The sequence below is a fragment of the Varanus komodoensis genome, unplaced genomic scaffold (assembly GCF_004798865.1).
Source record: "Varanus komodoensis strain SLA01 unplaced genomic scaffold, ASM479886v1 scaffold40, whole genome shotgun sequence".
NCBI lineage: Eukaryota > Metazoa > Chordata > Lepidosauria > Squamata > Varanidae > Varanus > Varanus komodoensis.
In genome coordinates this window covers 3,579,764-3,607,029 of record NW_025335942.1, presented here as the reverse complement: position 1 = coordinate 3,607,029, position 27,266 = coordinate 3,579,764, and the positions used below count along the sequence as shown (strand labels likewise).

At 46.7% G+C, this 27,266-nt stretch overlaps 1 protein-coding gene across 1 annotated transcript in view; it reads left to right on the top strand.

Annotated features, from left to right (window-relative positions):
* Positions 1 to 25,470, top strand: part of TERT (telomerase reverse transcriptase) — a 32,296-nt gene extending 6,826 nt beyond the window's left edge. The window contains exons 4-16 of the mRNA XM_044442822.1: positions 596 to 785; positions 2,486 to 2,668; positions 4,309 to 4,470; positions 6,239 to 6,334; positions 7,639 to 7,724; positions 12,153 to 12,266; positions 14,514 to 14,585; positions 15,179 to 15,367; positions 16,946 to 17,072; positions 17,321 to 17,382; positions 19,163 to 19,287; positions 22,349 to 22,486; positions 24,184 to 25,470. Coding sequence (XP_044298757.1) covers positions 596 to 785; positions 2,486 to 2,668; positions 4,309 to 4,470; positions 6,239 to 6,334; positions 7,639 to 7,724; positions 12,153 to 12,266; positions 14,514 to 14,585; positions 15,179 to 15,367; positions 16,946 to 17,072; positions 17,321 to 17,382; positions 19,163 to 19,287; positions 22,349 to 22,486; positions 24,184 to 24,287 — 1,648 coding nt within the window. The 3' untranslated portion in view covers positions 24,288 to 25,470. The remainder of the gene's footprint in view (positions 1 to 595; positions 786 to 2,485; positions 2,669 to 4,308; positions 4,471 to 6,238; positions 6,335 to 7,638; positions 7,725 to 12,152; positions 12,267 to 14,513; positions 14,586 to 15,178; positions 15,368 to 16,945; positions 17,073 to 17,320; positions 17,383 to 19,162; positions 19,288 to 22,348; positions 22,487 to 24,183) is intronic.
* The last annotated feature ends 1,796 nt before the right edge of the window (positions 25,471 to 27,266 follow it).

The following is a 27,266-nucleotide window of genomic DNA, read 5'->3' as shown; positions in this document are numbered from 1 at the left end:
CCCCAGCTGCTTTCTAATGAGCTTGGCTTCCGTCATTTTATAGCTGAACAGCAGGATTAATATTCTACATACTGTCTTAATATGGTCTGCGGAGACACTGTGGCAGTGCCTGATCCTGCCTAATCTTGGAAGCTAAGCAGGGTCAGGCCTGGGCAGAAGTGGGATGAGTGACTTGAGTGTATGATTCTGTGATTGTTGCTGTCAACTGCCTCGAGAGCTTTGGCTATGAGCAGTATTAAAAAAAATGCTAATGTTGGAAAGAAGTGTGGGATTCTTTGCTTATATCATATACTGCTTTAGTACTGATGCGCAGTGTTTGTTTGACCCAGTGAGAGTGCAGACATCTTTCCGTCCCTCCCCCCACCCCCCACATTCACCCGCAACAACATGGCTTGATGCTTATCCAAATGCGCCTTCCCAGTTTACCATTAGCTAGTAGAAGATAAATTGAGTCATTCTAAATAGCGCATTAAAGAATATGGCGATACCAGGCAGCTAATACCTGTTTTGTTCAGCACTGGGTATTGTATGGAAAGTGAAATAATGCAGTCGGCTTTGTAGTCAGCGGAAAAACTAATGTGAACTCCAATTCCAGGAGTCACCTCACCAAAGTACGCCTTCGTGTCCTATTGAAGGAGGAGATCAAAACTCTGCAACAGAAGAAGTGTGTTCCCTTGGCATCAAAGCTCCGCTTCATCCCCAAACCAAATGGGCTAAGGCCTGTGGTGAAGCTGCATAGTGTGGTGGGAGCGGAAACATTCTGCAAGACCAGCCGAGACAAAAAGGTTCTTGACTTCTTGAGTTAATTCGTTATTTCATAGCTCAAATTCCTGAATTTGGGGAGCTGGTGAGCTGAATGGTTTCTCTGTGTGAGAACCTGTTCCAGTTTGTCTGCAGCCTCATTCAGTTCCCAGAACTGAAGATGGTATCCCAGATTAGGTCTGCTTCATGTAGAATAAAGTAGAACTATTACTTCTCGGGACAGAAGCTGGTTCTGCTTAAGGCACCCTGACATCACAGCAGTCCTCTTTGCATGCTTGTTGTCTGGTTTTCCTATGTTACTGTTTTCCTCAATGCAGAATTTTCAGTCAGAATAAATTTCGATGAAATCTCCATAGGTATCAAGTCGTGTTGACCTTCCTGGACAAGAACTTCAAGCTTGTTTATTTTCCATGCTCTGTGCCTTTTCTATCCTGGAGTTTCTGAACGTGGCTGCAGTTCCTCAGTTTCTCCTGTACCACCCATTGTCATGACTTTCCTTCAGGGGTTTGTCCCCAGTCCCACATTTAGTTGGAGGTCTTCTCCATCAGGCTCGCCAGGCTTGGACCAAACACATTTTTCCTGAACCTTGTGAGATGCAACCTACCTCTTGCCAAAGTAGAATATGCTTTGTTGCCGAAGGTCAGACCAGCATCCCAGAAACGGGTTCCTCTGGTCACCACCATCCGCATGGCCAACCAGTCAGCCTACAGGAAAAAAGAGACTGCCACAAGATCCCCCAGGTCATTCACCTTCTTCTCTAACATCCTTTAATCAAAAGTGATACCTTCATAGCTGCTGCTGGAGGTGTTGTTAGTTCCCAGGTTGATAGACAAAAGGGAAATTATCAGTGGTCCATCCTAGGTTGGAACGATGCACTGGACACGATCCCGTGCCCTTCAAAAGGGAACTGGTCCAGTCTACGTTCAGCCCCCTCTGATCCCTTTAGTGCAGATTTGGCTTCCTGCAACTGGTGATTGAGTCTTTGAAAGGTGAACAAGGCTTCCCACCTAGCAGGGTGCAGCCCTGTTGTAATTGTTATCCACCAGGATTCTCAGATCTTCTCCCCTGCTAAAGATCTGAAAGCAGCAGCATCATTCTAGCAGAATTCTTCTGATTCTTCTGCCCCAGCACTTCTCCTATTCTGTGCCATTTCCTCCCCTCCTTCCCTAGCAAAATTTTCCTGTTCCTGCACCTGTTTCAGGGGTCCCTCCTTTCCAGAAGCATTTCATCTTCTCCGAGATGCTTTTGCAAATTTGCATGACCAGGAGGGGAAAAAAGCCGCAGGGTCTTCTTTGCATTTCATCTTTTCCGAGATGCTTTTGGAAATTTGCATGACACAGGAGAGAAAAAAAGCCGCAGGGTCTTCTTTCTCCAACTCTGCTCTGACCAGCCAAATGCCGTATGGTCTGAACCCAGCAAAGGTGCACATCAGCCGTGGCTTGCAAACTCGGCTGGAACCAGGAGCTGTTTGGGAAGCCACCTCAGAGACCCACCTTGCTGTATTTGGACGGCACATTTCCCCACACCCAGCACAGGTAATTATGGCTAAGAAGGGAGAAGGCCCCGTAACTTCTTTTTCTTCCCACATCTGGCAAATCAGTCGAAGCTGAGAAACCTGCTCCTAACCCTCTTACCTTCTCTTCCAGTGGACAAGTGAGTTTCCCCAAGTATTTGTGTAAGAATACCCTGCTGCACACACTTTTATCCTTTCGTTTTTCCCCAGGTTCAGTACTTCAACACCCGGCTGAAGAACCTGTTCAGTGTTCTTAATTACGAACGACTGAAGAACCCCGCCTTGCTCGGCTCCTCTGTGTTTGGGAAAGATGATATTTACGTCCGGTGGAAGAAGTTTGTTTTGAAGGTTTTGGCGTCGAATCCTGAAATGCCCAGATTCTACTTTGTGAAGGTATGCAGGAAACTCGGGCCTGTCTTTCTCCAGTGGGAACCTTTGGCCCAAGTTAACTCCCTGGCGCTTGGCAGCAGAAGCTTTGAATGTCTTTTCTGAATCCCAGTAGCTCTTCTTTGGTGCTTTAAGACTTCCCACGTTAAAGATGTTGTAGTGTGTTGCATTTTGGGTGGTAATTTTGATGAACTGCCCAGCAAGCTTTGGATGGTATAACAATCAAGTACGTGAAATGTTTGGTCAGAATCATCACCATTAATTAATTTATATACCTCCCAGCAGCCAAACCATGCTGGCGGTTCACAACAGGAATGTTTCGCAGAGCTGAGAATTTTTCTTTTTAAAGAGTGCAATCCTGTGAATCCGGAATCAAATCCCATTGAACGCAGTGCTGCTAACTTCTGGGTAAAGATGCACAGTTTTCATTGGAAATTTTGCTTCTGTAACCCTACAATCCTGTAGGCGTATTACCAACCCTGAAGCAGTTTTGGCACTCTCCTTTCCCTCAATCCATGTTGTTGTTTCTTCCACCCCTACTGCCACTGTATATTCAGGGAAAGTTAACACATTCCATGATTTCCAACAAAAGGCAACTTAAGTTAGGTTTGCTGCTGAATCCTAGTTTGGTATAGAATTCAGACATGGTTTCAAGAATTGCCCAGAGCAGAACAGGGCAGCTGGTGACCCAAACAAGCAGAGAGAAGCCACCCTGCTAGGCTGGGCATTCCTTTAACACGGCTGGGATCTGTAGTCCCAAGAGGATTTTTACAGGGTTCCCACCGACCGACATAGATTTAGCGTGTATACTTATTTAAAACATTTGTATGCTGCCCGATTGTGCCATGGCACCTCAGGGCAGCTCCCACCCACAGGATAAAGCACAATAAAAACTTAATAAATCCAATAACACATTAAAAACAACAATAAAATGCCACAAAACATACAAAACAAAGGTCTTTGGCAATTAGGTATTAATTTTTTTTTAAAGGAAGGATTTCACCTGGCGCTGAAAAGAAAGTAAGGAAGGCACCAGGCGGATCTTCTTGGGGAGAGCATTCCAGATATGAGGAGCAGCTGCAGAAAAGGCCCTGCTCCTAGCGGCCATCCCTCTCCCCTCCTTAAGGGATGGCTCACATAGGGGGGGGGGCCCTGCCTAGATCTCGAAGGCTGGGGAGCCACATACGGGGCCAGCCAGAGGCCTCTGTCTCCAACATGTAAGCAGCAACTTGTTGGTGATCTCTCAGCCGCAAGGAACAACTTTCCCGTGCCATACTCTGGCAGACACCATGTCTTCCTCCCCAATTCAGGCTCCTGGAATTTTCTCTGCAGCTCCTCCACCATTCACCCCTAGCTTATATGTTCTTCAGAATTTCCTGAAAACCCACCTTGAGGCCCTCAGCCTTGAACTCGCGCCCCTCAGCCATCTTCCACCGAAGCCAAGTCCTCCCTCTTTGCAGAATTTAAGCTCATCGAGGCATAGAGTTACGCATGCCACTCATGCTATGCCAAGTTACCGCAACCAGTGTCTCTGCAGAGCACATCTGCACTGGATTGCAAAAGTCCTCCTCGGATTCCTTCTTTTACTTGGTGTACTTCCAACACGCGGTTGGGAGCTGAAAGGGCGGCTTCCTTTTCTCTCCCAGGCTGACGTCACAGGAGCTTACGACACGATTCCTCACGATAAACTGGTGGAGGTGATTTTGCAGGCCATCGCTCCAGGCAAAAAGACCACCTACAGCATACGGCGCTATGCCGTGATCGTGAGGACAAGAAATGGATTTATGAGGCGATACTACCGGAGATACGTAAGGCAGCTCTTCCTTGTATTAATGCCACATTCCATTTTCTTGAAAGTAAAAGCAAAGCCTCAAGTTGGCTACTTTCCTTGGTGTATACGAACTGCCTAGATGGATCCCTCTACATAGATAGATCCCTAGAAGGGCCTTTAAGACCAGAAGCGTATGCAGTTGATTGGACTTGTTTGCTAGCCAGAACTGGTCACCCCACTCTTGTGGGCTGGTACCTCTCATTTGCACCAGACTCATGCCCAAAACTCCAGCAACAGATTGCTGGTGGCCCGAGCAGAAGTCCAGATGGTGGGAAGACGAACCGCCTCACGGTGCCCCCCCAGGCCTCCTCCAGGGGAAGGAAGGCGTCTCCCCAACACGCTCGGCTTTTGCGCGAAGCGAGATCATTAGTAGTTTCTCCTCAAAGCCTGCAAGAAGGGGAGCTGAGTCGCACGAAGGACGTGCACCGCAGGCGGGCAGATTTGAGGAACCCGTTCAAGGGAGCTCCTGTTTCAGAAGGGAACCCGCTGTTGTTGCTGTGGCGACTTCTGCTTGGAGCAACGCGTTCCGTATCATTGTCCTCTGGCCTTTTTATTGAGCCAGGTTTGAGGCACGTGTCGTCCTGTCCTCCTTGTCCTGCCCTCCTGAGCACCACGGCCCTTTCCCACAGTGGCCTCTCCGCCAGCCCTCATCTTCTGAACTTCCTCCTCGCGCTGGTTCAGCTCAGAAGTAAAATGATTTTAGGCGATGTCTCTACAATCAGAGAGGGCACTTTTGCGAGGGTGCCCAACCTTTGCAGGCTGGATTAGGCCCACTGTCCAGAGGTTGTCCTCTCTTTTACACCATAACAATTGACCTGAGGAAACACAGATTTTGTCGTGAGATGTTCCTCAGGGTCGAAGACATGTAAATCTTTTCTTCCTCAGAAGTGAGTCAAATGGTGGGTTTATTTTTAAGGCTACCTTCCTCCTTCCAAGGCAGATTTTGCCGACTGGGTTCCCTCCAAATTTTTTGGAATTCTGTTCCCAGTGTTCCTGCCCATTGGCCATACTGCCAAGAGCGGAAGTCAAAAACCTCCAAAGTTCTTCTAAGTGGTGGCACAAACTTAGTTGCCTTGTTTACTCTCGAGGCAGGTTCAGAGGGGAGGATTATAGGGTTCTATTTATAGGATTATATTTATCTTTGTCTTTTCTCCTTGAATAGAACTAATTCTCATTTCTTGAGTTCGCAGAGTGTCTTATGCTTTTTATTTGTCACCGGAAGATCTTTTTCAAGCAGGTTGGGCTGTGGTTATGCAAACGCTCGTCCCTTGGAGGGAGTCCCACTGAATTCGGGTGGGAACTACAGCTGAGTAGGCAGGTGAACTGGTTTGGTCGAGAGCTGTTTGCTCCGAGTTGGGTGGCATTGATCAGAATCGTGCTGCAACACTTTGGACACCAGGCTGGGGGAGGTTTGTTACGGGGTATTTTAGGCACCCATTCAGAGCAGAGGGTACTTGAGGCCTTCCAGATGTGGCTGGATTCCAACTCTCCTTACCCCCAACCAGGATGGTCAGGAGTATGGGGACTGTAATCCTGCTGATCCAGAGTGTGCCGGGTTCCCCACCTCTGATTTAAGGCCCTGCCCTGTGTTATTTTCCTGGGCCACTTGGAGAATGTCAGATCACCACCTCTTCAACCTGCAATGATTCCTGCTCATTATCAGGGCAAATTAGGAAGAAAACACAGTTGTTTTTTAATTGATGTGTGCTCAAGCTCAGCTCAGTGCTTTTAACGTGCATTTACAGATCTCTGCTTACAAGGAATTTATTCCTGATATGAAACGGTTCGTTTGTCATCTTCAGGAGAGCAGTTCCCTGCAGAATGCGATTGTGGTGGAGCAGGTAACCTCTTCTCTTAACCATTTCCCTGTGCTTTATGGGGAGGGTGTCCCTCAATATTTTGCTTAGCACCAGCATGGCGCTTTAGAGTGTACCCCCCTTTTTTTGACAGGAAAAAAATATATAAATACAATACTTCACAACAATGATAAATGATGAAGTGCCCCCACTCCCCGGAGAGAGAGTGTTAAAAGGGCGCCATACAATTACCTTGCTGGTGTTCTCATCCACATTTTGCAGCTGAGACTGAGGTGGAAAAACAATTCAAACCTAAGACCACCACCCGACCCCTTGCGTCAAAGCTCAGACTCATGGGCTGCAGCCTTCCCTCCCACTGGGGAGTAAGGACCACTGAGTTCAGTGGGATTTACTTCAGCGTAAGCCTGTTTAGGATTGCACCGCTGGCCCCCAGACTCTGCCCCCTCTTGCCACTTGGGAAACCGATGCTATTAAGCCTCAAGAGAAATGATTAGTGTGGATTTGATGCGGGAAGTCCTGCCCCTATTTAAGGCGGCCCTCAGCTCCTGTGGGGCAGTTTTAACTTTTTACGGGATTGCGCTGTCTGCTTGACCCCGAGCTTTCTCCATGTTGCTGCATCAGACTCCCGAGAAGGCAGCTTCCAAAGAGCAGGTTATGTGCACCCCACAGGGTCCAAATCATGTTGCAGGCCAATTGGCAGGGGGCGTCGGCGTGCCGAATGGTGCCGCACGACGGAGCTGTCATTGCTGGGCTCCTCAAACGTTGCCTTCACGTAGTCTCTCGCTTCTCTTTCAAAGCATCTGCTGCTGAATTTGGCGGTCGACTCTCCACCCCAGTGTATCTGAGTGCGTGTCTTTGCTACCAGCTGACAGACATGCTTACGATAAGAGGCCGGTGCAGTGCAGTGTACATTCAGCTCTGCCACAGGCCATCTCGGCAGATCGCGGGCTTCCCCTTCCCTCTGCCGCCTCCTCGCAGCACAAGCCAGTCCTCTGCCCCAAGAGGAATGCAGTGAGCAGGGCTCCCCGGAGTTTTGCCCTGAAAAAGTTCTCAGACCAGGAGAAAGGGACTGAGCTCTCCGGAGAACCACCCAGACTCAAGTTGGAGAGCCTGGCATCTCAGCTGTGCTTTCCCCATCCAGCTGAGCTCTTCAAGCGCCCACCCACTGGCTCAGTCTACTCAGAGTAAGCCAGAGGGCAGGAGGGGCATTGCCATGGCAGCCGTTTCTCCTCCATCTCGGGAGGCACAAGAATCTGTGCTGGCCATGGCGTTTTTACCACAACCTTTCATAATAATTCTGCGCTTGTTTTGCTTTTTCGTTTCTTTAGAGTGTTTCTTTGAAGGAAAGACGTTCCAGCCTCTTTGAGTTTTTCTTACAGTTCATCCGTAATAATATCTTGAAGATTGAGGACCGGTAAAGTCACTTTTATTCTCCTCTTTTGCAACATTTCTTAAAACTGCAAGAAGGATTAGCCAGACTGACTGACTGCTCTGACTTTCACATTGTTTCTCGAGTTTTATGTCCCCATCTATCTGCTGGCCTGAGTTCTGTCATCCTTGCAGAAGTCTTGTTCGGTTTGCCCAGTGGCCATTCCCACGTTACACACGAGAAAGGGAGGCCAAGAGCAAGTGGGTTGCCTGAGGGAGGGTTGCACTTCAGTGCCCATCAGCCCCAGCCAGTATGACCAGTGGTCTGGAATGCTGGGAGTTGCAGTCCAAAACATCTGGGGGCCTAAGACCACAATGATGTACCACCAAAGTAAGCTGCTCGCCTCCCCGCCTGGACGTTGAACCTCCCATGTTGGTCAGGATTGGACCCTTCACAGTTACTGATCTGAATCAAAGGTGTGTTTGAGGATGTGAGAGGCTCTTGGGATGGAGGAACAAATTGGTTTTGTTGATTATCTTTTGCATTTTGCCCCAGAAAGGGCGTCCAAGGTTAAAAAATACGACAGACTCTATCCTCACAGTTGCAGCCTAAAAGTCATAACACAAAAGGAAAAGAGGTGGAGAGGGAGGAAGAAAAAAGGGACACTCAGGCACCTCTTCCTAGTTGCAGGTCTTTGGAAATGTCCTTTCTGGCAGGGAAAGGTGAAGCAAGTTTCTTTCAGCAACTTCCTCTCCTGCAGCTGTTTGGGGCCGCTTGGTTGCCCCATGACTGGTAGGATATGGCTTCCCAGTGGCCTTGCCCTGTGGCTGGCAGACAAGCCCAGAGGCTGTGAGATGAAGTGGCTGCCCGAAGGGGAATGTAATCCAAATCCCTGTGAATTCTGCAGAGCAGAGCAGATTCTAATCATAGTGAAAAGTTCGGTTTGGATACACATTGGCCTTCCCCCTTCAAAATTTTCGCTTTTGATTTGTTAACCTCTGGACTCTAAATTTGTGCTGAACCTTCATATCAAATTGAATTGTCTAGCCCTGCTTCAGAATCTACAGTAAAAGAGGTGAATTATAACTTGCATAGACTTATTTATATGCATATATAAAACCTTTATATATATATTTATTTATTTATTTCTCTCTCGAGTTTTACACCCGGCCCAAGCATCCTTTATGAGTGGCTTTGCCAGTATTGTATTCAAGAAGAGCACTTGCCCTTTGTGGGTTTGTGTTCTTCTGAGAGCTTGGTTTAGGACTGATTGTATTTGAGGGGAAAAAAGGGGGCACTCTGCATATGTTCTGGGCACTCTTGTCTTCCAGGGTTGACTGCTGCCACACAGACTCATTCCAGGGCTGATCTTTAATTCAAATTGTGCTGTTTCTAACCAGCCTATTTGAGCGACCTACATATTTTCTGCATCGGGTCCAAAAGCACTGCTCTGGCTCAGTGATAGCTCTTGTTAAAACGCTTGGCTTCAGGGCATGATTTGATGACCTTCCAAGCCAAAGAATAAACAGATTTTGAGATTCGCTGGAGAAGCCTAAAGCCAGCCTGCATATTGGAAGGGCATCATAGGCGAGCTGAATAGCTGTGGCCACAATACACAAAACTAGCAGTATCTCAGAAGGGAAGATCAGTGTCAGTGATTGAAGCTGACAAGCAGAAAAGATCAAAGTCTTTGTGAGCAACCTTTCTTTCCAGTCTGCTGCACTGAAGGCGGACCAACACGGCATTTCGTAAGACCTTGCAGAATTTGTTTTTAAGGATGGAGCCAGACGATTAAGAAGCGTCGAATCACTGGTCACATTTGGGATCCACGAGAGCAAAATTGGCAGCACTGTCAGTTTCCGGGTGCCTCTAGATGGCTCAGGACTGTCATTGGCAGCAGTTTTCCAGCGGCTCTGCGGAGGCCTTTCCCAGCCCTAGTGGCAGGTGGCTGTAGGGAATTAGTGGTGCGGAAGGAAACGGCTCTCAGAGACGTCTGGCTGCTGGAGAAACATCTGTTTCTAAAGAGAGGCTCCCCGGTCGTCTCCCATTTGGTTTCCCACACAGAAAAAGAGAACGACCCGGCTTACATGTGCGTGCATATCCTTCCTTTGGTATCTCTCCTTTATCAGGCTCTTGTTGGAAATCCATAATACAAATGGATTATGGAGCTGCTCACTTCGGGGAGACCTACAGATTTGCTGTCTAAAAGGAGAACCAGTGAAAGGAAGGGGGGAAAACATGAAGTACTTAAAGGAGCCCTTCTCCCTTGAATTTGGCAGACTGATTTCCCACTCTCGTTTCTCTGCTGCTTTCCAAGTTATTCCTCCCTCTCAGCTTAAAGGACGGCCACCCCAAACCCAACATCAAAGGCTTTGGCCTGAGATGCAACAGAATGTGCTGATTTAGGAATGTGCTGATTTACTCTTCCCTTCATGAGAAAGGTGGGACTAGATGAATCACCAGTTGGAATAAAGATTGCTAGGAGAAATATCAACAACCTCAGATATGCAGATGATACCAATCTAATGGCAGAAAGTGAAGAGGAACTAAAGATGCCTCTTGATGTGGGTGAAGGAGGAGAGCGCAAAAGTTGGCTTGAAACTCAACAGTAAGAAAACTAAGATCATGGCATCCGGTCCTCTCACTTCTTGGCAAATAGAAGGGGAAGAAATGGAGGTAGTGACAGATTTTATTTTCCTGGGCTCCAAGATCACCGCAGACGGGGACTGCAGCCAAGAAATTAAAAGACGCTCCTGGGGAGGAAAGCTATGGCAAATCTAGACAGCATACTAAAAAGCAGAGACATCACCCTGCCAACAAAAGTGTGTATAGTCAAGGCTATGGTTTTCCCAGTTGCAATGTATGGCTGTGAAAGCTGGACCATAAGGAAGGCTGAGAGCCGAAGGATTGAGGCCTTTGAATTGTGGTGCTGGAGGAGACGCCTGCGAGTCCCTTGGACCGCAAGGCGATCAAACCAGTCAGTCCTAGAGGAGCTCAACCCTGACCGCTCTTTAGAAGGCCAAATACTGAAGATGAAACTCAAATACTTGGCCACCTAATGAGAAGGAAGGACTCCCTGGAGAAGAGCCTAATGCTCGGAACAATAGATGGCAAAAGAAGAAGGGGATGGCAGAGGATGAGGTGGCTAGATGGAGTCACTGAGGCAGTTGGTGTGAGCTTGGGTGGACTCCGGGGGAAGGTAGAGGACAGGAAGGCCTGGAGGAATGTTGTCCATGGGGTCGCGATGGGTCGGACACAACTTCACCACTAACAACAACAACTCTTCCCATGGCTTGTGGGAGGCACCGTTTTTTTATTCCCCCATATACCGACCGTCCTGCAAGTCACAAAACAGCCAAGGCACCTTGAATCAGCTTCCTTAAGAAGAAATTTAGGTGTCCTTGAAGGCGAGCATTTAAAATAGATGATTTTCCCTCTCCCTGGTCTGAAATGGTCTAGTCCATTCAGGACACTTCCACTTCATTCTGCAGTGTGTCACAGCTCAAGCCAAAGAGGGGATCATGTCCCATTAGGGATCTGATGGGAGATTGTGTCTGACGGGAGATGGTGTCTGTGGTTGCTTAGGGTTGGAGTCGGGCGTCTGCTGGGGATGGTGTGCAGAAGGCTGGGGGTTCAAGCCAGAGGAAGGGTGCTGAGCGTGTCTGCAGGTGGAATAGGAATCGATGTGGATGCAGCAGCTCTGTTGAATTGCCCAAGCCAGATCTGTGCTGGCCAGAGCAGTGACATTCTCTTCAGTCTGCTCTGCTGCCTAGATAACAGCCTCACTGGGGGATTCTGGGAGGTTCAGAGCCTCGCTGGGGGATTCTGGGAGGTGCAGGCCATCAAATCCAGAGAGGACCGGGTTGTGCAAAGCCGGTCCGTAAAAGGCCACCTGTTGGTCCTTGCTGCTTTCCTTGGCTTCACCTTGCCATCCAGGTGCCCCTGTTGAGTTCCACAACACTCTCGTTTTGGGGACTGGTTACTGAGCACAAATGGGAGATGGCAGTTCCCTTTATTGCACTGATGTTGAGCTTTCAGAGGCTGAATCACGCAAGAAATGCTTAATTAAACGTACCTTTTTCTCTGATCCAGAAAAATCCTTCCATTTTTATGGCTGCAAAGTTGTGTGTTGTACATGTCTGTTGTCCCTTCTCTGACTAAGGCAGCTCTGGAGTGGGATTTTTCAGAACGAAGGGGCATGGAGGAGGAAAGGGGCATGTGATGCCCTGGTCCCGGTCCAAATCTCTCTCTCTTTCTCCCTGCCTCTCTCACCCACACTCACCGCTTTTAGAAAAATGCCCAACCCGGATGCTTCGGCATCACCGATCGTTCCCTTCACATGTATCTCAGCCGCTCAGAATACTGCCTTGCGCAGTGTGCCAAAGGCGACATTTTCCTTCGGCGCAGCTTAATCCTGCTCACAGCTTTGGATTCGGATTGTGACATGGAATTGTCGGTTTCCGGTGCTTGCAGGTACTACGTGCAGTGCTGTGGGATCCCGCAGGGCTCCATCTTGTCCACTCTGCTCTGCAATCTCTGCTATGGAGACATGGAGGACAAACTGCTTCGTGGCGTGCAGGAAGATGGGTACGGTGATACTCCGCTGCTTCGCCGGCTAATTACTCCCACAGGGCCCTGTTCCACTGTGCTCAAACGTCCATCGACAGGGAGCACCTGTCCTGCTAGGGAAGGCAGCGTCAGCTGTCCCAGCCAAAGCGGGAGAGGAGAGGGAGATTCTTCCACCCTCACGATGCCAACTTGCAACAGACGTGCAAGAATGTCCCACTGCAAACACAAACCAGTGTCAGACCTGCTTTTTCTGGCTTCCAGCCAAGCAAGTCAGTGGGAATTATTGTTTGGCGGCCCCTGCTTCTGGGGACAATTTTTCTGCACGAGGTCCACAAAGGCGGTGGCATAATGGCAGTAAACATGGATCCAGGGGTTCTCTCTCTCCTGGGTGCCCAGTGAAGTGAGGTGGGCATGCATGACGAGGGGCGTGAAGGTAAAAGGGTGTGTCACTTTGTGCCTGGCATAAGAGCCATTTCCACCCGATCCCCAAGTCCTCCCTCATGCACTAAGAATGCAGAGTTATCTTCTCCAGAAATGTGGGCTAGAAGGAGAGAACTCAAGGCCCCAGGGCTTTATCCTTTGTGCTATTCAGGCAAAGAGAGTGAGTCTGCATTGAAAACTCCGTTATGGCCACTGGCTTCCCCCAAATACAGTGGTACCTTGGCTCACGGACTTAATCTGTTCCAGGATTCTGGTCATGATCCAATATTGGTCATGAGCCAAGTTAAATTTCCCCATAAGGCTCAAAGTAAATAAGGTTAATCCGTTCTGTAACTTTTTTTTTAAGCAGAAAAACGTGAAGCAAAGTGACAAGGAACAACAAAGATTGCGGCCATCCCCCGCACCCCCCGAGCAGGAGCACGGCCATCTCCCCACCCACCCCCCGCACGACTGAGATTGCGCCCATCATCCTGGTGCACTGCAGGGGGAGAGAGGCGGGAACACGGGTGCAATCGTGGGGGAGACGGGTGCAATCGTGGGGGGGGATGGCCGAGATCGCGGTTGCGCTCGTGCAGAAAAGCCGGGCGCAATCACGGGTGCGCTCATGCAGGAAAGACGGGCACGATCGCAGCCATCTCCCCACTCGCGGGCAGGGGGAGATGGCCGCGATTGCGGTTGCCACCCAATGCAGAGTTCGCGACCTAAGTAAAAATTCTTATGAAATTTTTGTTTGCGACCCGATTTGGTTGTGAACTGAGGCGTCCGTGAGCCAAGGTGCCACTGTACTCATCTCGGTTGTTTGGTTCCTCGTGAAAACATGCAGGGCCTCAGAGAGTGTCCTTCCAGGGGTCCAGCTAGTTTTACGTGACTCCGAAATCTTCATGCGTTCTGCTCTTCTGCTCTTTTCCACAGCTTCCTTGGGAGAAGTTAAGGAAAACTTGCTCAAATTAGGAAGGGCAATTTCCCTCATGAGAAAATCCATGAAAAAAGGAAAGTAGTTAGTAGAAAGTCAGTGTGATTTGATGACGAAGCAGGTAGAAGAAATTCTGATTTATATCTGCATGGTTTCAACTGCGTTTTATGCTCCATAACACACTTTTCAAGGGATTGCTGGGATTCCAGGTAGAAATAAGTTGTTGTTATCCACAGCCACCCTCAGATAAAGGTCTGGGAAGCAGAGAAGGGGAACACAAAAGTACATGCTGATTTTTACATATTTTCTGCCTAGTGGCCAATTCAGAGAAACTGGCTTCTCATCATATATACTACTTAAACTGGGATGCCACAAAATTATTCATCCAGTGGATTCATTAGTAATATTTTTTTTTAAATTCCAGTAACAATGCTCCTACCTAACTGGTGTTTATTTGATTTAAGGAAGGAGAACCGGTGGTGTTGAGAGTGTTCCACCAGGGACCTTGGTGATCCGGGTTCTAGTCACCACTTGGCCATGAGGCTAACAGTGGCTTTGGGCCAGTCACTCTTGGCCTACCTCACAGGGTTGTCATTATGAGGAATGGAATTATGTAAGCCACTTTGTGTTGCTCACAAGAGGGGAAAAGGTGGGATATGAATGCAATAATGATGATGATGATGATAATTAGTAGATGTCAGATAATAATGCACATTTTGATAATGAGATAGATAGTATTTATAACCTCTTGTATATTTTCCTTTTCAGTAAGAGAAAAAAAGAGGTGAGAAAACAGAAATCCTAGAAACTTGTCTATGTGAATGTAAAATAAGCGTGCATTAGTCATTTACACGCATTATAAAAACGATCTTTCTCAAGGCATGTTGTAACACTTATTTTTAATATTCCAGACTGCTGATGCGTTTGACGGATGATTTCTTGCTTGTTACACCTCATTTAACACAAGCAAAAGCATTTTTGAGGTATGACAAAAAGGATCTCAGTTTTAAATGAGTTAACAGCTGCAGCTTTGCTTGAGCTTCAACTCTTGCTAGCCCTGATGCCGCACGTGATGGAATAGAAGCGCATCTTCCTTTGTTTTCCCAAGTTTCTTCTGTATTCTTACAGATAGTTGATGTCAGCAACTGTAGATACACATATGCCACTATTTCATAGAAATGCAGATAAAGCCTACTCAAAAGATGAGTTTTGCCCATACGTATCTCTTGCCTCTTCCCATGACTAGCAGGAGCAGAAGGAATATTGCAAAGCAAGAAAAACGGGGTGCAAATTTAGTATAACTGACATCATGTAGAAAAGGTGTGGAAAACTATTTGCTCAGTTGCAGAATTCTAACCGTACACACCTGCTTAAAATTAACCATTCTCGTGATGATTGTGATCAACCAGAGAGTGTACTTCATTTAACCATCTCCTGGTCTATTTCTGTGGTTCTCCCACAAAGTAAGGTAATCTCTAAAAGCCACTTAAAGTTCCCTATAGCTCACAGCCCTCCAGATTCCCTTTCTTGGAGGCATTCTGTTTGCTGTTCTAACCATGCACTTCCATTAATGCAGGACGCTGGCCGTGGGCATTCCAGAGTATGGCTTTGCTATCAACCCAGCCAAGACAGTGGTGAACTTCCCTGTCGATGAGGATATTCCAGGATGCTCGGAGTTCAAGCAATTACCAGCTCACTGTGTAATTCCATGGTGTGGATTGTTAATTAGTACACAGACCCTTGAAATGTATTGTGATTACTCAAGGTAAATAGAAACAATATTTGTATGTGTGTTGGAACAGCATCCTCTATAATCGTTAGGCAAATCAACCAATGCTTTTTTTGATTAGTCAGTGCAGTCTACGTTCAGTTATCAAGGTCAACATTTAAACAATGCCTCTGTGAGTCAATTGAACATGTATTTATTTTTGCAAGGCAATTCTAGTTCTTGTGAGTTGACTGGAAGAGGGAAATCTTTAAAAAGTCTAACAATGATCTTAATGCTTGGATAGGTTTTGCTTGTAAAACTTTCAGGTGCTCTCACACGTTGCTATTTCGAAAAAAAGCTGCTGTTTTACGATAAACTATTTAATTCAAACATCATCAATTAAGATGCAGATGATGAATCAACTAAATGCCTTTAGTTGGTTGGCAACCCGAATTAAAAAGTACTGCTAGAAGCAAGAGATGGTCATAGGAGCCTTTGGCACAAACTGGAACTGCTCCATTCGATTTCCGTGCGGCACAGACCTGCAGAGTCAGTGCATCAGGTACGGCCCCCCATCCAGTGCTTGGCAGGCTTATTATCCGGACTGTCCAAGGTAGACTGGCAGAGTGAGGGAAGAAGCTTCTAGGCATATACGCGCTCGCTCACTAGCGGGCTGTTTTTGGATTGGTGAAGTTGCAAGTTGTGCAGGTCTGATGACGGAACATTTGCTTATGCTTCTGGAATGAAGGACTGGGGACCCGTTCACATGACCGCCCGTTCAGCAAGTGGCAAGCACCTTTATTTCTCAGTGGCACCATCCAGGTAACCAGCTGGGGATCCAAATTGCTCTTCGTGGAGATGCGTGTCTGTCTGACTGGTTACCCGCTCACTCTGTGCCAGGATGCGGGTCCTACGAATAGCTGAGGCAGCCTCTGTCCTTTGTGCTCGCTCGCTTCTCCTGGGCCCCAGTGTCTAGATTTACTTCTGCACCGGTTTCTTCTCCAAAGGGTCTCGTATTTCAGAGCTCCATGAATGCTACGACAAAGGCCTGCATGCACACAGGGCCTCTGCAAAAGAAATTAAAAAGGCCTTTAAATACTGAGATCCTGATTTATTAACTCTTTGTCGTGAAATACTGTTACAGTGTGTGCCATCTTTCTCAAACCAAACAGGATGAATGTTTTTAGCAAGACAGACAGACAAACCCAGGCGGCCTTTTCCATGATGAGCATTCACGATCTGAGAGTTGAAGCAATAAACTCTTCAGCCAATCCGTTTAATTATCTAATTATTTCCTTGATTTATATCACACCCCATTAGCCAGAAAGGTCCTCTGCACCTAGAAATCCGTGCACCTAGCGGGACCAAGCTGGGCCTACTTCAGCATGTGGTCAGACTTTGCCCTGTTCTTTCATTCCCCACCATTGTGACCCTAAGTCTGTGCAGCTGTTACGAAAAGCCGAATTACCTGTCTTGATTTGTGTTTTCCCAAATGTCGTTTTATGAAAAAGGGTTTATTAGTCAACCCGGCATCAGTGTTTTAAATTAAATAAGACGCTACAGCATGTTTTTTAAAAATCCCCTGCCTCAATGCACCTGCTCTCATTCTCCCCTTCTGGCCGTCGCCCCTTGCAGGTACGCTTGCACCTCCATCAGGTCCAGCCTTTCGTTCAACTGCAGCAACAAACCTGGAGTGAGCATGAGAAATAAACTCCTTGCCGTCCTGCAGCTGAAATGCCACAGTCTATTTGTTGATTTACAGGTGAGAAAGCATGCAACATAAGCGTGATGCCACTGGCTGAATGACTGCATCGGGTCTGCTCATTTCATGCCATCTGGCAGCAATGAGCAGAAACGTAAACAATTTGGATGCACTTGCCTCTCTGCATAGTTACCCCAAGCCGTTATTTTCTTCTGATTTTTTAACCCAAATTATTTTTCCAGGAGGAACTTTTAAAATAGTGTCACTTTTTAATGCTTTTCCCTTATCACTCCACTCTCTAAATTTAGATCAACAGCCTTAGGACAGTCTGTATTAATGTGTACAAGATACTCCTCCTGCAAGCTTTCAGGTATGTATGATCACGTCCAACACTGCCCTGCCGTTACAGGCCACTAGAAGGTGCTGTGGATTCGGAAAAGGGATCACCGCACCTTCTGTGCCATTTTAACAGTGCTTTAAACACACCTAGAACTTGGTGCTTCTTCTGGGTCATGAAAGTGTGTTGACAGTTCACAGCTGGCTTCTCATTTTTTAATCTCGGAGATGATAATCTCCCTTCCCTGGTTTCTCCTTGAAATGCTTGTTATGCAGAGCTGTACTTTAAGCGCTGCTGTACCACAAAGCTCCTTGAGTTTGTGTGTTTATTATCTCTTTGTCTTCACCTTTGTATTATCCCAGCCATCCCAGTGTGCCCAGAGGAATGAGGCTGTGTCGCTTTGGGAAGTTGTTCTTTGTAAATGCCCCATAAGTACCTTAAGATAGCTTGTTCCGTGGGGCAGGGAAAACCTTGCAGTGCTTTTTCTACAGAGATTGTGCTTCCTTCGGATTTACCTACTGAATCCCAGCGCAACTTTTACCTTGGTCAATACAGTCTTCTGCAGCCTGGTGCCTTCCAGATGTGTTGGAGCACAGTTCCCATCATTCCCAGCTAGGGATGTGGAGATCAGGCTAGAAACTGGCTCTCTTGTGCTCACTGGATTTCTTTCCCATGCTCGGCCCTGGCCAGGAAGTCTGCTGAGCTGAGATCTAAAGGTGCCCAAAGTATAAAATTCTTTGCACAGAATAACACCGTTCCTGTCTGGAAGCAGAACTCTGCTTGGACTCGCTTCCTTCCAGACAAGCAGACAAACTCGGCATGTGGGGGACTTAGAGAGAAAGCCAGACTGTGGACTCTTCCACAGAGCCGAGCCGAGGAAATCTGAAGTTCTGCCTCCAAACCAGATTCCTCACACAAATACTGTTCAATTCGGTGAGATTTATCATGATTTTACACCTGCTCCAACTCACCCAAGGCTTCCCTGGAGAGGCCTGCTGACCAGCACAGGGACTGACCAAACCTGGGACTCCTATTTATCTGCATTAGGAGTTTTCGCTGTTTTTTTACATTGAAGTGAGTTTAATCGGTGGATCTGCAGCACCCCCAGGTTGAAAATCGGACGCCGATCACTGCAGCTGAAACAAAACTTGTATCTGTAACTGTACTTGCTCCTTTCCTCTGTGCCTCTCCCTCTTTCGCTTCTCTGCTGTCAAAAATTCGAGAGTAAGTGTGTCACTCATTAACCATTTTCCCCTTCTGGAACATTATGTCAGGATGAAATCTCCCAGGACTTTGACCTGCATCCTTTCAGCTCTGCTGTTAATGCATTAGAAGTCCCATCTTCACTTTCTTAAGGGCTGATAATCTTTTAATGACTTTACAAGTGAACAGAAACCTTTTCTCCCGCAAGGTTTGTTTTTTCTTCCCCCTCCCTGCAAGCATCTGCTTATCATAAGGAACATACCCTTTGGTCAAGGCCAAATGGGAATGGCTTCGGGTGTAATCGGAAGCGATCCAAGTTGGCCCTCTAATCTCGTTGGGACATATCACTCTTCTGTGGAACAGCTGTGGCGGGAAATAAAAGGGATCCCAGACACTGGATCAGCCCAGGAATGGTGTGCGGGAATGACGCAAAATGTCACTGTGGCCAAAGCTACCCTCTCTCGCCTGGTTTGACCTTCGTGTGGGCCCATCAGGCACTTGCTCTTGCTCTGCTTCCCACTAAACTAGCTGGAATTGGCTAATTCACAGGGCTGAGATTTTGGCCCTCTTCAGCGCAGGTTAATGAGCCGTTCTCTTTTTGAAATCCTAGGTTTCATGCCTGCGTTCTTCAGCTTCCATTCCGTCAACAAGTAAAAAATAATCCCCATTTCTTCCTGAGGGTCATATCTGACAGCACTTCGTGCTGCTTCTCTGCCTTGAAAGCCAAAAATGCAGGTGGGTCGGGCAGATGCCTGCACAACACTGCCGAAAATCTTCGTTGGGAACGGCTGCTGGAATTGTTTGTCTTGATTAGGGGCCAAACTAGAAATAATGCTAATTGCATCATGGAAAAGTATCTCTCCCTCTCTTTTACTACAAATAGCTGCTCGGGGCAGAGCGGGGCGGAGGGGAGACATGCTCAGAAACTGGCAGTGTGACATGCCAGCGGGGAACCCAGCTTCCCTTCCTCCTCTGTAGCAGCATTCATACAGGTCGCCCTTCCCACAAGTTGCTGCTTGGCTCGAGGTGCAAGGCCGCATCGGGAGCAGTTGGGTGTAGGGGGTATTGCCATGTCTTCTGCCGAGGATGAAGGGATACGGCCGAGCGCACGCTGCAGGCCCAGTCCTGGCCACCTTGGAATGCGGGTGGGTGGAGGGAGCTGCTTCGTTGAGGGATCCGTTGGGTGTCACTCCTGCCTTGGTCCATAGAGTGCCTTTCTGAAGATGCAAAGTCACTGTGTATCGTTCAGGAGGAACCACATACTGTGTGTTCGTAACTGTAGGGCGTTTTCAGGTTCAAGCAGGGCAGCCTGAAATGCCACGGGGCGCTGCCTTCCAGCCAAGAGTAGCGCTTAGCAGCAGGGGATGCAGTATTTCCCTTCCTTCATAAAGCCTCCTCCCTCATGCCTCCTGAAAAGCTGCTCCAGAGAGCTTGGGGACCCCCAGAGCTCCTTGAGGGACAGTCTAGGGCTGCATGGGGAAGGCATAATGGCAGAAGCCATGGGACCCTTGAGCCATAGTAGAGCTGGAAGGGGCCAGTAGGTCCACTGAGCCCAGCTCCCTGCTCAGTGTAGGACACCAGTTCAATCGCCTCCAACAGGTGGCTGTCCAGCTGCCTCTTGGGGTGCGGGAGAGTCCATCACCTCCCTGGGTCAAGGGTTCCATTGGTATGCTGCCCTCACAGTCAGGAAGTTTTCCTGATGTCCAGCCAGAACCTGCTTCCTGTAACTGGAGCCCATTATTCTGTGTCCTGGACTCTAGGATGACCTAGAAGAGAACCTGGGCTTCTTTGGTGAGACAGCATTTCAAGTAATTGACAGGCACCATCCTATCTCCTCTCAGTCTTCTCTTCTTGAGGCTAAGCATGCCCATTTCAATCTCTCCACATGGGGCTTTGTTTCTAGTCCCTGGACCATCCGTGTTGCCCTCATACGGAATGGCACCTCATATGGAATAGCATATGGAACCTCTTTCATGGAATGGCCAGTCTGGTTCAGTCCATGATAAGATAGATGTACATACATTGCCGAAAACCCAAATGGCAGACTAACAGTGTGGTCCTCGACACTGATTTCGGAAGGGCTCACTCCCACGCTAGTTTTCATGAGACTGGGTTGACTTCAAACAATTCATAGTCTGAACCGAAGAGCAAACCAAGGGGTCAAACTCTGGGTTGTTTAGGGCAAAGCTTGCTGTTTTTGGACTTCATGCCGAGCAGCCCATTCCTGGCTTGTTTGATAAACTGCATGCAGAGTGGGAGCAACGACTGAATGGCACTCACATGCAGGTTTTTAAACTTTTCCTAGAAGCAAAAATGACAGAATTGAGCATGTCCATCTTGGGGCACATCAGAAAAAGGCAAAACTCCCTGGAGAAGACAGTCATGCTAGGAGAAGTGGAAGGCAGAGGAAGCAAAGGAGGACCCAGAACGAGATGGATTCACTCCAGAAAGAAGGCCACAGCCCTGAATGTTCAAGGGTTGAGTAGGGCTGTTCTGGAGAGGACATTCTGGAGGGTTTCCCTTCCTAGGATCACCAGAGACTATTGGATGGCACAGCAATGAAGGATTTGCTACTCAGCCCATATATTATTGTCCAGCAAGTCCATAAGAACCTAGGGAGAGGAACAAAACACTTGGCCAAAAATCTCCCCAGTGAAGCAGTGAGACTAAAATAGCTCTGAGGTACACTTTATCTCGGTGCCTCGTGGCACCTGGTCACTCTTTGTGTCCATGCTGGATTGTGAATGTCCCAGGAGCTGCAATGGTCCGATCCGCTAACGTGAGATGATCAAATGCCAATGTACAAAGAAGTTTACCAAATCTGAGAACTTGCTCCAAATTCCGGAGATTCCCATCTTGCGTTCTTAAAAGTTCCGGCCACTTCTCCCCAAGCATGAAACCCTGTTGCCCTTCCCTAACTCAGTACCTTTGTGCCTTTCAGTGCACTACTTTACGGGGAAAAGGAGATGGAAAAAAGGGTTGGGAGAAATAAAATTTGATTGGATTCTTTCAAATGGTTACTTATAGCCTTCACTTTTCAACCCTAATTGAGCATTTTAAAAAACCCACATAGAGAGACCCACATATTACCAGTCAGACTATTTGTTTATCTAGCCCAGTACTTTCTCTTCTGGATACCACTGGCTCTTAGGTCAGTTGACCTCCCGAGGTGTTCAGGCCGAGTTTCAGAATATTCAGAAATAATGAACTTCCTTTCATTCTAAGCTCAAACCCCCTTGATTTTGAGCAGCCTCTGAAATAACCTTTCCCTCCTCAACTCTTACCTTCTAGCATCTGTGTTTGGAACTGCCTATTTGGAGAAAGGGTTCTCCTCGTGTCTTCATGGGCCTGAAAACCTCACCACCAGGAAGTTCCTAGTGCAAGCAGCCCTTGGAAGTATAGCTTGCCCAGGCTTCCGATCTCTTGCCAAGAGCAAAAGGGAAGCCTTCCCTTTTGCTCATCTGTCCCTCTTTGTCCCTCTCTGCTGGCTGAGGGTGCAGAAGAAACTCCATAACACGTGTTTCTTCAAGGAGGAAGCCAGGAGATGCAAGCAGCCCATAGGACAGGGGATTACTGAAGAGGGCCGCATTTTCCCATTATCTGCAAGGCGTTCCTTCTAACAGGAGATCTCTGGGGTGGATACCTTGTGCGTTCAAAGCATGTGTTCCTCCACCCATATGTGGGCCCTTAAATTCACCCCCCCACACACACACACACACACACACAAAAGATCTGTTGAAAGGATAGGACACCCGTCTCTTAAATAAGCTCAAGTGTTGTGTTGTTTTATTCTCAGAGATGTATTTTTCTCCTGCTTGTACTTCTGCTCCGCTTACCTTCGAAGCGACACAGTGGCTCTCCTACCACGCCTTCATTGTGAAGCTGGCCAATCACAAGGTCATTTACAAGTGTCTTCTGGGCCCACTCAAGCAGTGTAAGTCCCGCTCTCCTTTGATGTTCTCCATCTGCTTTCTTCCCCTGCATGGGAGAGCTTCCGTCAGAGCCCCGTTCGCTCCTTTCCATCCCTGGGAGGGGGGAAAAGCCCCGTCATGTTCCCGTCACCTGGCTCTGCAGCCTCCCCATGCGTTGGGCTTGCACTTTGCACACGGGAAGGCTCACACACTCAGGTCAGGTGCCCTACATGCTTAGAACTTCAGGGAACACGCAAGAGGGAGCACATGGACAGGGCTGCAGTGGCAACTCTGTCCAAGCGTGGGCGGCTGGTTGCATGTCAGAGCTGGTGGCCCCACAGAGTTATGTCCCTAGAGAGGCTGTGGCAAACCTAAACAGGGTTCAGGCGGTATCGGGGCATGTGCCAGCAACAGCATCCATTCCCAGTTCCCCTTCTGAATTGGGGTCCTCTGCAATAAACCTTGAACAGAAACGCCATTGAGCAGTTTGAAAACTGTTGTTAATTTTGCTGATGCTGTATTTCAAATTAAGTTCTTCTTAATGTGCGTTTTTAGTTATTTTTATTTACGATGACAGTTGCTTTTGGTAAGGAAAAATATTAGTTAATATGTAGGAGTAGTTCTGGAAAAATCAGGGTATTTTTCTTTTAGTGCTGGTTTATTATAGAAGTTTAGCATAAACTTCTGATTCAGTGGAACTATTTATAGATAGAATTATAGTGCATTACAGAAAGGTAGATTTTTATGATGTCAGTTTTTATGATTGCCCAGTTCTTCACGTTCTAGCTAGGGAACCTTATCTATACAGCCACTGGGAGTGTTCTTAGAATAAAAGCTAATCTGAGACGCATATTTAAGATATAGCTTATTATCGAGGACATTGAACCAAAGACCTTGTTGAACTTTTCAGCTGCAGAAGTCAGTGTTTGTGATTAGAAATGGGAAGCAGACAGCTGCTCCCTTCAGATTTTCTCAAAAATTTCCCCAGAACACAGAAATAACCAGGTTTAGGTTGCGCTGGGTTCTTATTTTTTGTTTTTATTTTTGAAAACATTGCAGCATACAGGGATAGATCAACTTTATCCCCCACTGTGACAGAAAAATCAAAATTCCTGTTGTATGGCAGCTTAGGTTTTGGAAATCAGTCTCCTCACAGGTGCCTTCCATGATGAATTTCTGGCATGGAGATTTGTTGGGGAACTGCTCCAAGTGAGGAAAGGATTTTGCAAAAACAAGGACAGCCTTACCAGAGGCTCTGTTGCCGCAGTGGAAATTTGGCAGCTATTAAACTAGTTAAAAATAACACAGCTCTTTGAGTGATGCATCACTTCTCGTTTAGTGGCTGCAAGAGGGCTTCATGAGCAGAGCAGAAAGAAAATTTCCAGTGCATTTGGCTGAGCTTTTAACTTCAGATAAGTATTGCCTTAAATCTTTATCTAGCAGCAATGTCTTCTGTATTTATTTTTACTCTTTTACTCTTTATTTACGTTTTTACTCTATTCCTATCTTCAAAGACCCCATCCCCTGCATGTGCACAGGCGCATGGAATCTTTGGGAGAGTGGAATCTCTGTGTCTCCTCTAGAGAAAAGGAGAAATAATTGCTGCTAGGTACAGATTTCAAGTAAGGTGTGTTTGGCCCATGGTGGTTTGGTGTATTTGTTCTGAATTACTTGCTTGCCTGAACAATGAGTTGTAGGTAAAATCTTAACTTCTTTGTAGGTAAAATAAAGTTGCTTCGACAAATTCCAGAAGGTACCATGAAGCTCCTCAAGGAAGTGACAGAGCCGGCTCTGTACGAAGACTTCAAAGTCATTTTGGATTAATGACTTATAGCCACATTCATTTCCACACATACATTCACCTAAGATTTTTGTCTACAAAACAGCTGAGAATATAATAGGTTCCTTTAAAAGACTTTGCCTTATCCAGTCAGAGGTGAAATTTTAAGCTATTTTAGCTTTTCCCCAACATACACACTTGCACAAAATTAAAATTGAGTAGATGGATATCTCTTTTGATCCCACAAAACAAAAATGAACTTTATATTTCTGATAAATAGTGAAACATTTTTCCCGGGGTGGGGCTGGGGTCAAAAAATCTGACATTTCCTTGGCATGTGTTTCAAAGCAGGAAAATTTAGTTTGGTGGCCTTTTTCCTTGGAAAGATCCAGTGCATTCAGCAACAGAGGAGCAGCCCAAAGCCACTGTTGAAAATAGTTCCTCAATCAAGAAGTGAATAACGTACGTTCTGGGATGTGCATTATATTTGTTTAGGGTGTCAATATTATGCTTTCCGTGGAATTCTTGGGTTCTTATTTTAAATAAAATGAAATGTAATGATGATGATGATAATAATAATAAATAGGGAAAATATATTTTTCTACACTCCAGCAGTGGTGAGCAAACTGCTTGATCTGGTGCCTTGTTTGAAAAGTGGCTGTCGGTTTCCATAATCCATTCTGTAATACTGCTGCAAACAAGTTCTGAAAAATGTACCTTTTGTTTTCCATAATCGGTAGTGCCATAATCATGGAGTTGCTCTTCCACCTTGCTGGGAGTTTTCTAACAACATTTCATTATTTGCATGTGTGATACGACTATTACATTACACAAATTTTATCGGCAAGGCCAGTAATTCACAGTGGATAATCCTTTTTCAGGAGCCTGTTTTGTTTATGCTCAGCTCTCAGTCATTTGTACATGCAAGAGTAGATGAGCCTGAGATTAAAATATGCAGTCGAGCATAAGGATTGGAGATACTGTTCTAGTTTTATGGCGGACATTGAACCTACATTGTAGAAAGCACAGCCCTTTCCAGCCCTTGAGTGGCATCACAAAGTGCTCATTTGTCATGTTAATTGGGAAAGAGGATGGATGACATTGTCAAGGTCATTGTATCATGGTTGGTGATAACTTGTTTACTTAAGGACTGGAATAATCCATTCAAAGAGCGAGTGCCATTTCTGCAGCCAGGTATTTCTGTATAAATAAAGTTCTGTTCCTCTCCATGCTAGTCTACACTTCTTTCTACAAATAGCAAGTTTTAGCAGGGATGAGAGAAATCTTTAGCATAGCAGAAATGGTTTGTGGCAAACTTGAATTCTGAAAACACAAAACAGAAGTCCCACTAATCTGAATGGGATATAGCTGTAGTTATCATAGAATAATAGAGTTGGAAGGGGGCGTTGGGTCCGACCCCTGCTGTTGCAGGGCACCACATGACACCATCCCACTCAGAGGGCTGTCCAGTTTCTTTTTGAATACCTCTGGTGTGGGAGAGCCCATGACCTCTCTAGGCAACTGGTTCCACTGTCATATTGCTCTGAAAGTGAGGAAACTTTTCCTGATATCTAACCTGAACCTGGTTGTCCCAACTTGAGCTGATTATTCCGTGTCCTGCACTCTGGCATCAGCAAGAAGAGATCTTGACCTTCCTCTTTGTGACAGCCTTTGCGGTACTTCTAGAGGATATAATGTCCCCCCTCAGTCTTCTCAAGGCTGAACATGCCCAGTTCTCTCCGTCTCTCTCACAGGGCAGTGTTTCCAAACCTATTTGTTATCCTCCTCTGGACCCTTTCTAATTTTTCTGCATCTTCCTTAAATCTTGGTGCCCAAAACTGGACACAGCATTCTAGAAGAGGTCTGACTAGTGAGGAGTATAGGGGAACTACTACTACTGGTGATTTGGAAGGAATACTTCCATTAAGTCTTCTCAGAATAGCATTTGCCCTGTTGGTGGCTGCATTGCTTTATTGGCTCATATTTAGTTTGCTGGATTGAGTCTGGTTGCTCAGTTGTATTTGGTTGCCAAATACAAGGATTTCATGCAAATGTTTCATTGCCAGTAAATGTGTCTTGGATGTTCACTGGCAGGCTGGTTGTCCTTGCCGAGTAAGTTTCCAAAACATTCCTTCAGTGCACTGGAGTTGGAAGTAGCAGTGTTCCTATACAACATTATGTTTCTCATGAAATATGGCGTAAAAGAGTCCATATTTTTGAACTCAAGAAAATCAAGTCTGTTGCTTTCGTTTGTATGCTGGCATGATTGTGTTGGTTTTTCTTGCTACCTGGCTTGCATGAAACAATGCATTGGAGGGGGAAATAAGAAACTTTAAAAAAATAATTGCACATTTATCTAAATCCAAACAGAAGTAGAAATAATTTGGGTATACAGAGCCTTTTCCATGTCTCAAGTGTTCTTCAGTCCGTTCTGTTAAGAAGTCCCACTTACCCTTGGACAGATGAGAGACCTGGATCTGTGGACAAAGATTCCTGGCTCCCCGTTTATAACAAAAGCAACAGTGAAACAAGACTTCCCCCTTCCCAGATTTATAGAGCTCAAATGTGGAAAAGTTGGGGGAACCACTAGTGGAGTTTGTATTGAACAACACTCTGTTCTGGAACGCAAAATGCATAATTTAATTTTGATGGTACGGCTTTTGCACTAGGCTCTGGATGTTGAATCTCAGGGTTCAGGTAACAAAGTCGATCCCAAAGGCCTTGATCTGCCCATCCTTGGTGTACAATTAAGCTGCCAATTGGGAAACTTTTTTGAACCGCCATGGACAAGGTGGTCTTGGAAAAGCCACTCTTGATTTGGACACTGACTCTCTTTGCAAAGCTGTTGCAAATCTGCAAAATCATCATGGACGTTCCTGTACAAGAAGAGAAGGAAAGCTGTTACTCCAGTGCTTCTGCTGCTAGACTTTCTGTGGTCAGCACCTCATTCTTTGTACTTGCCATGAAGAAGTAACCATTCCATCAGACCACCTGAATTGTTTCCATCCCGGCTGGTCATTTGA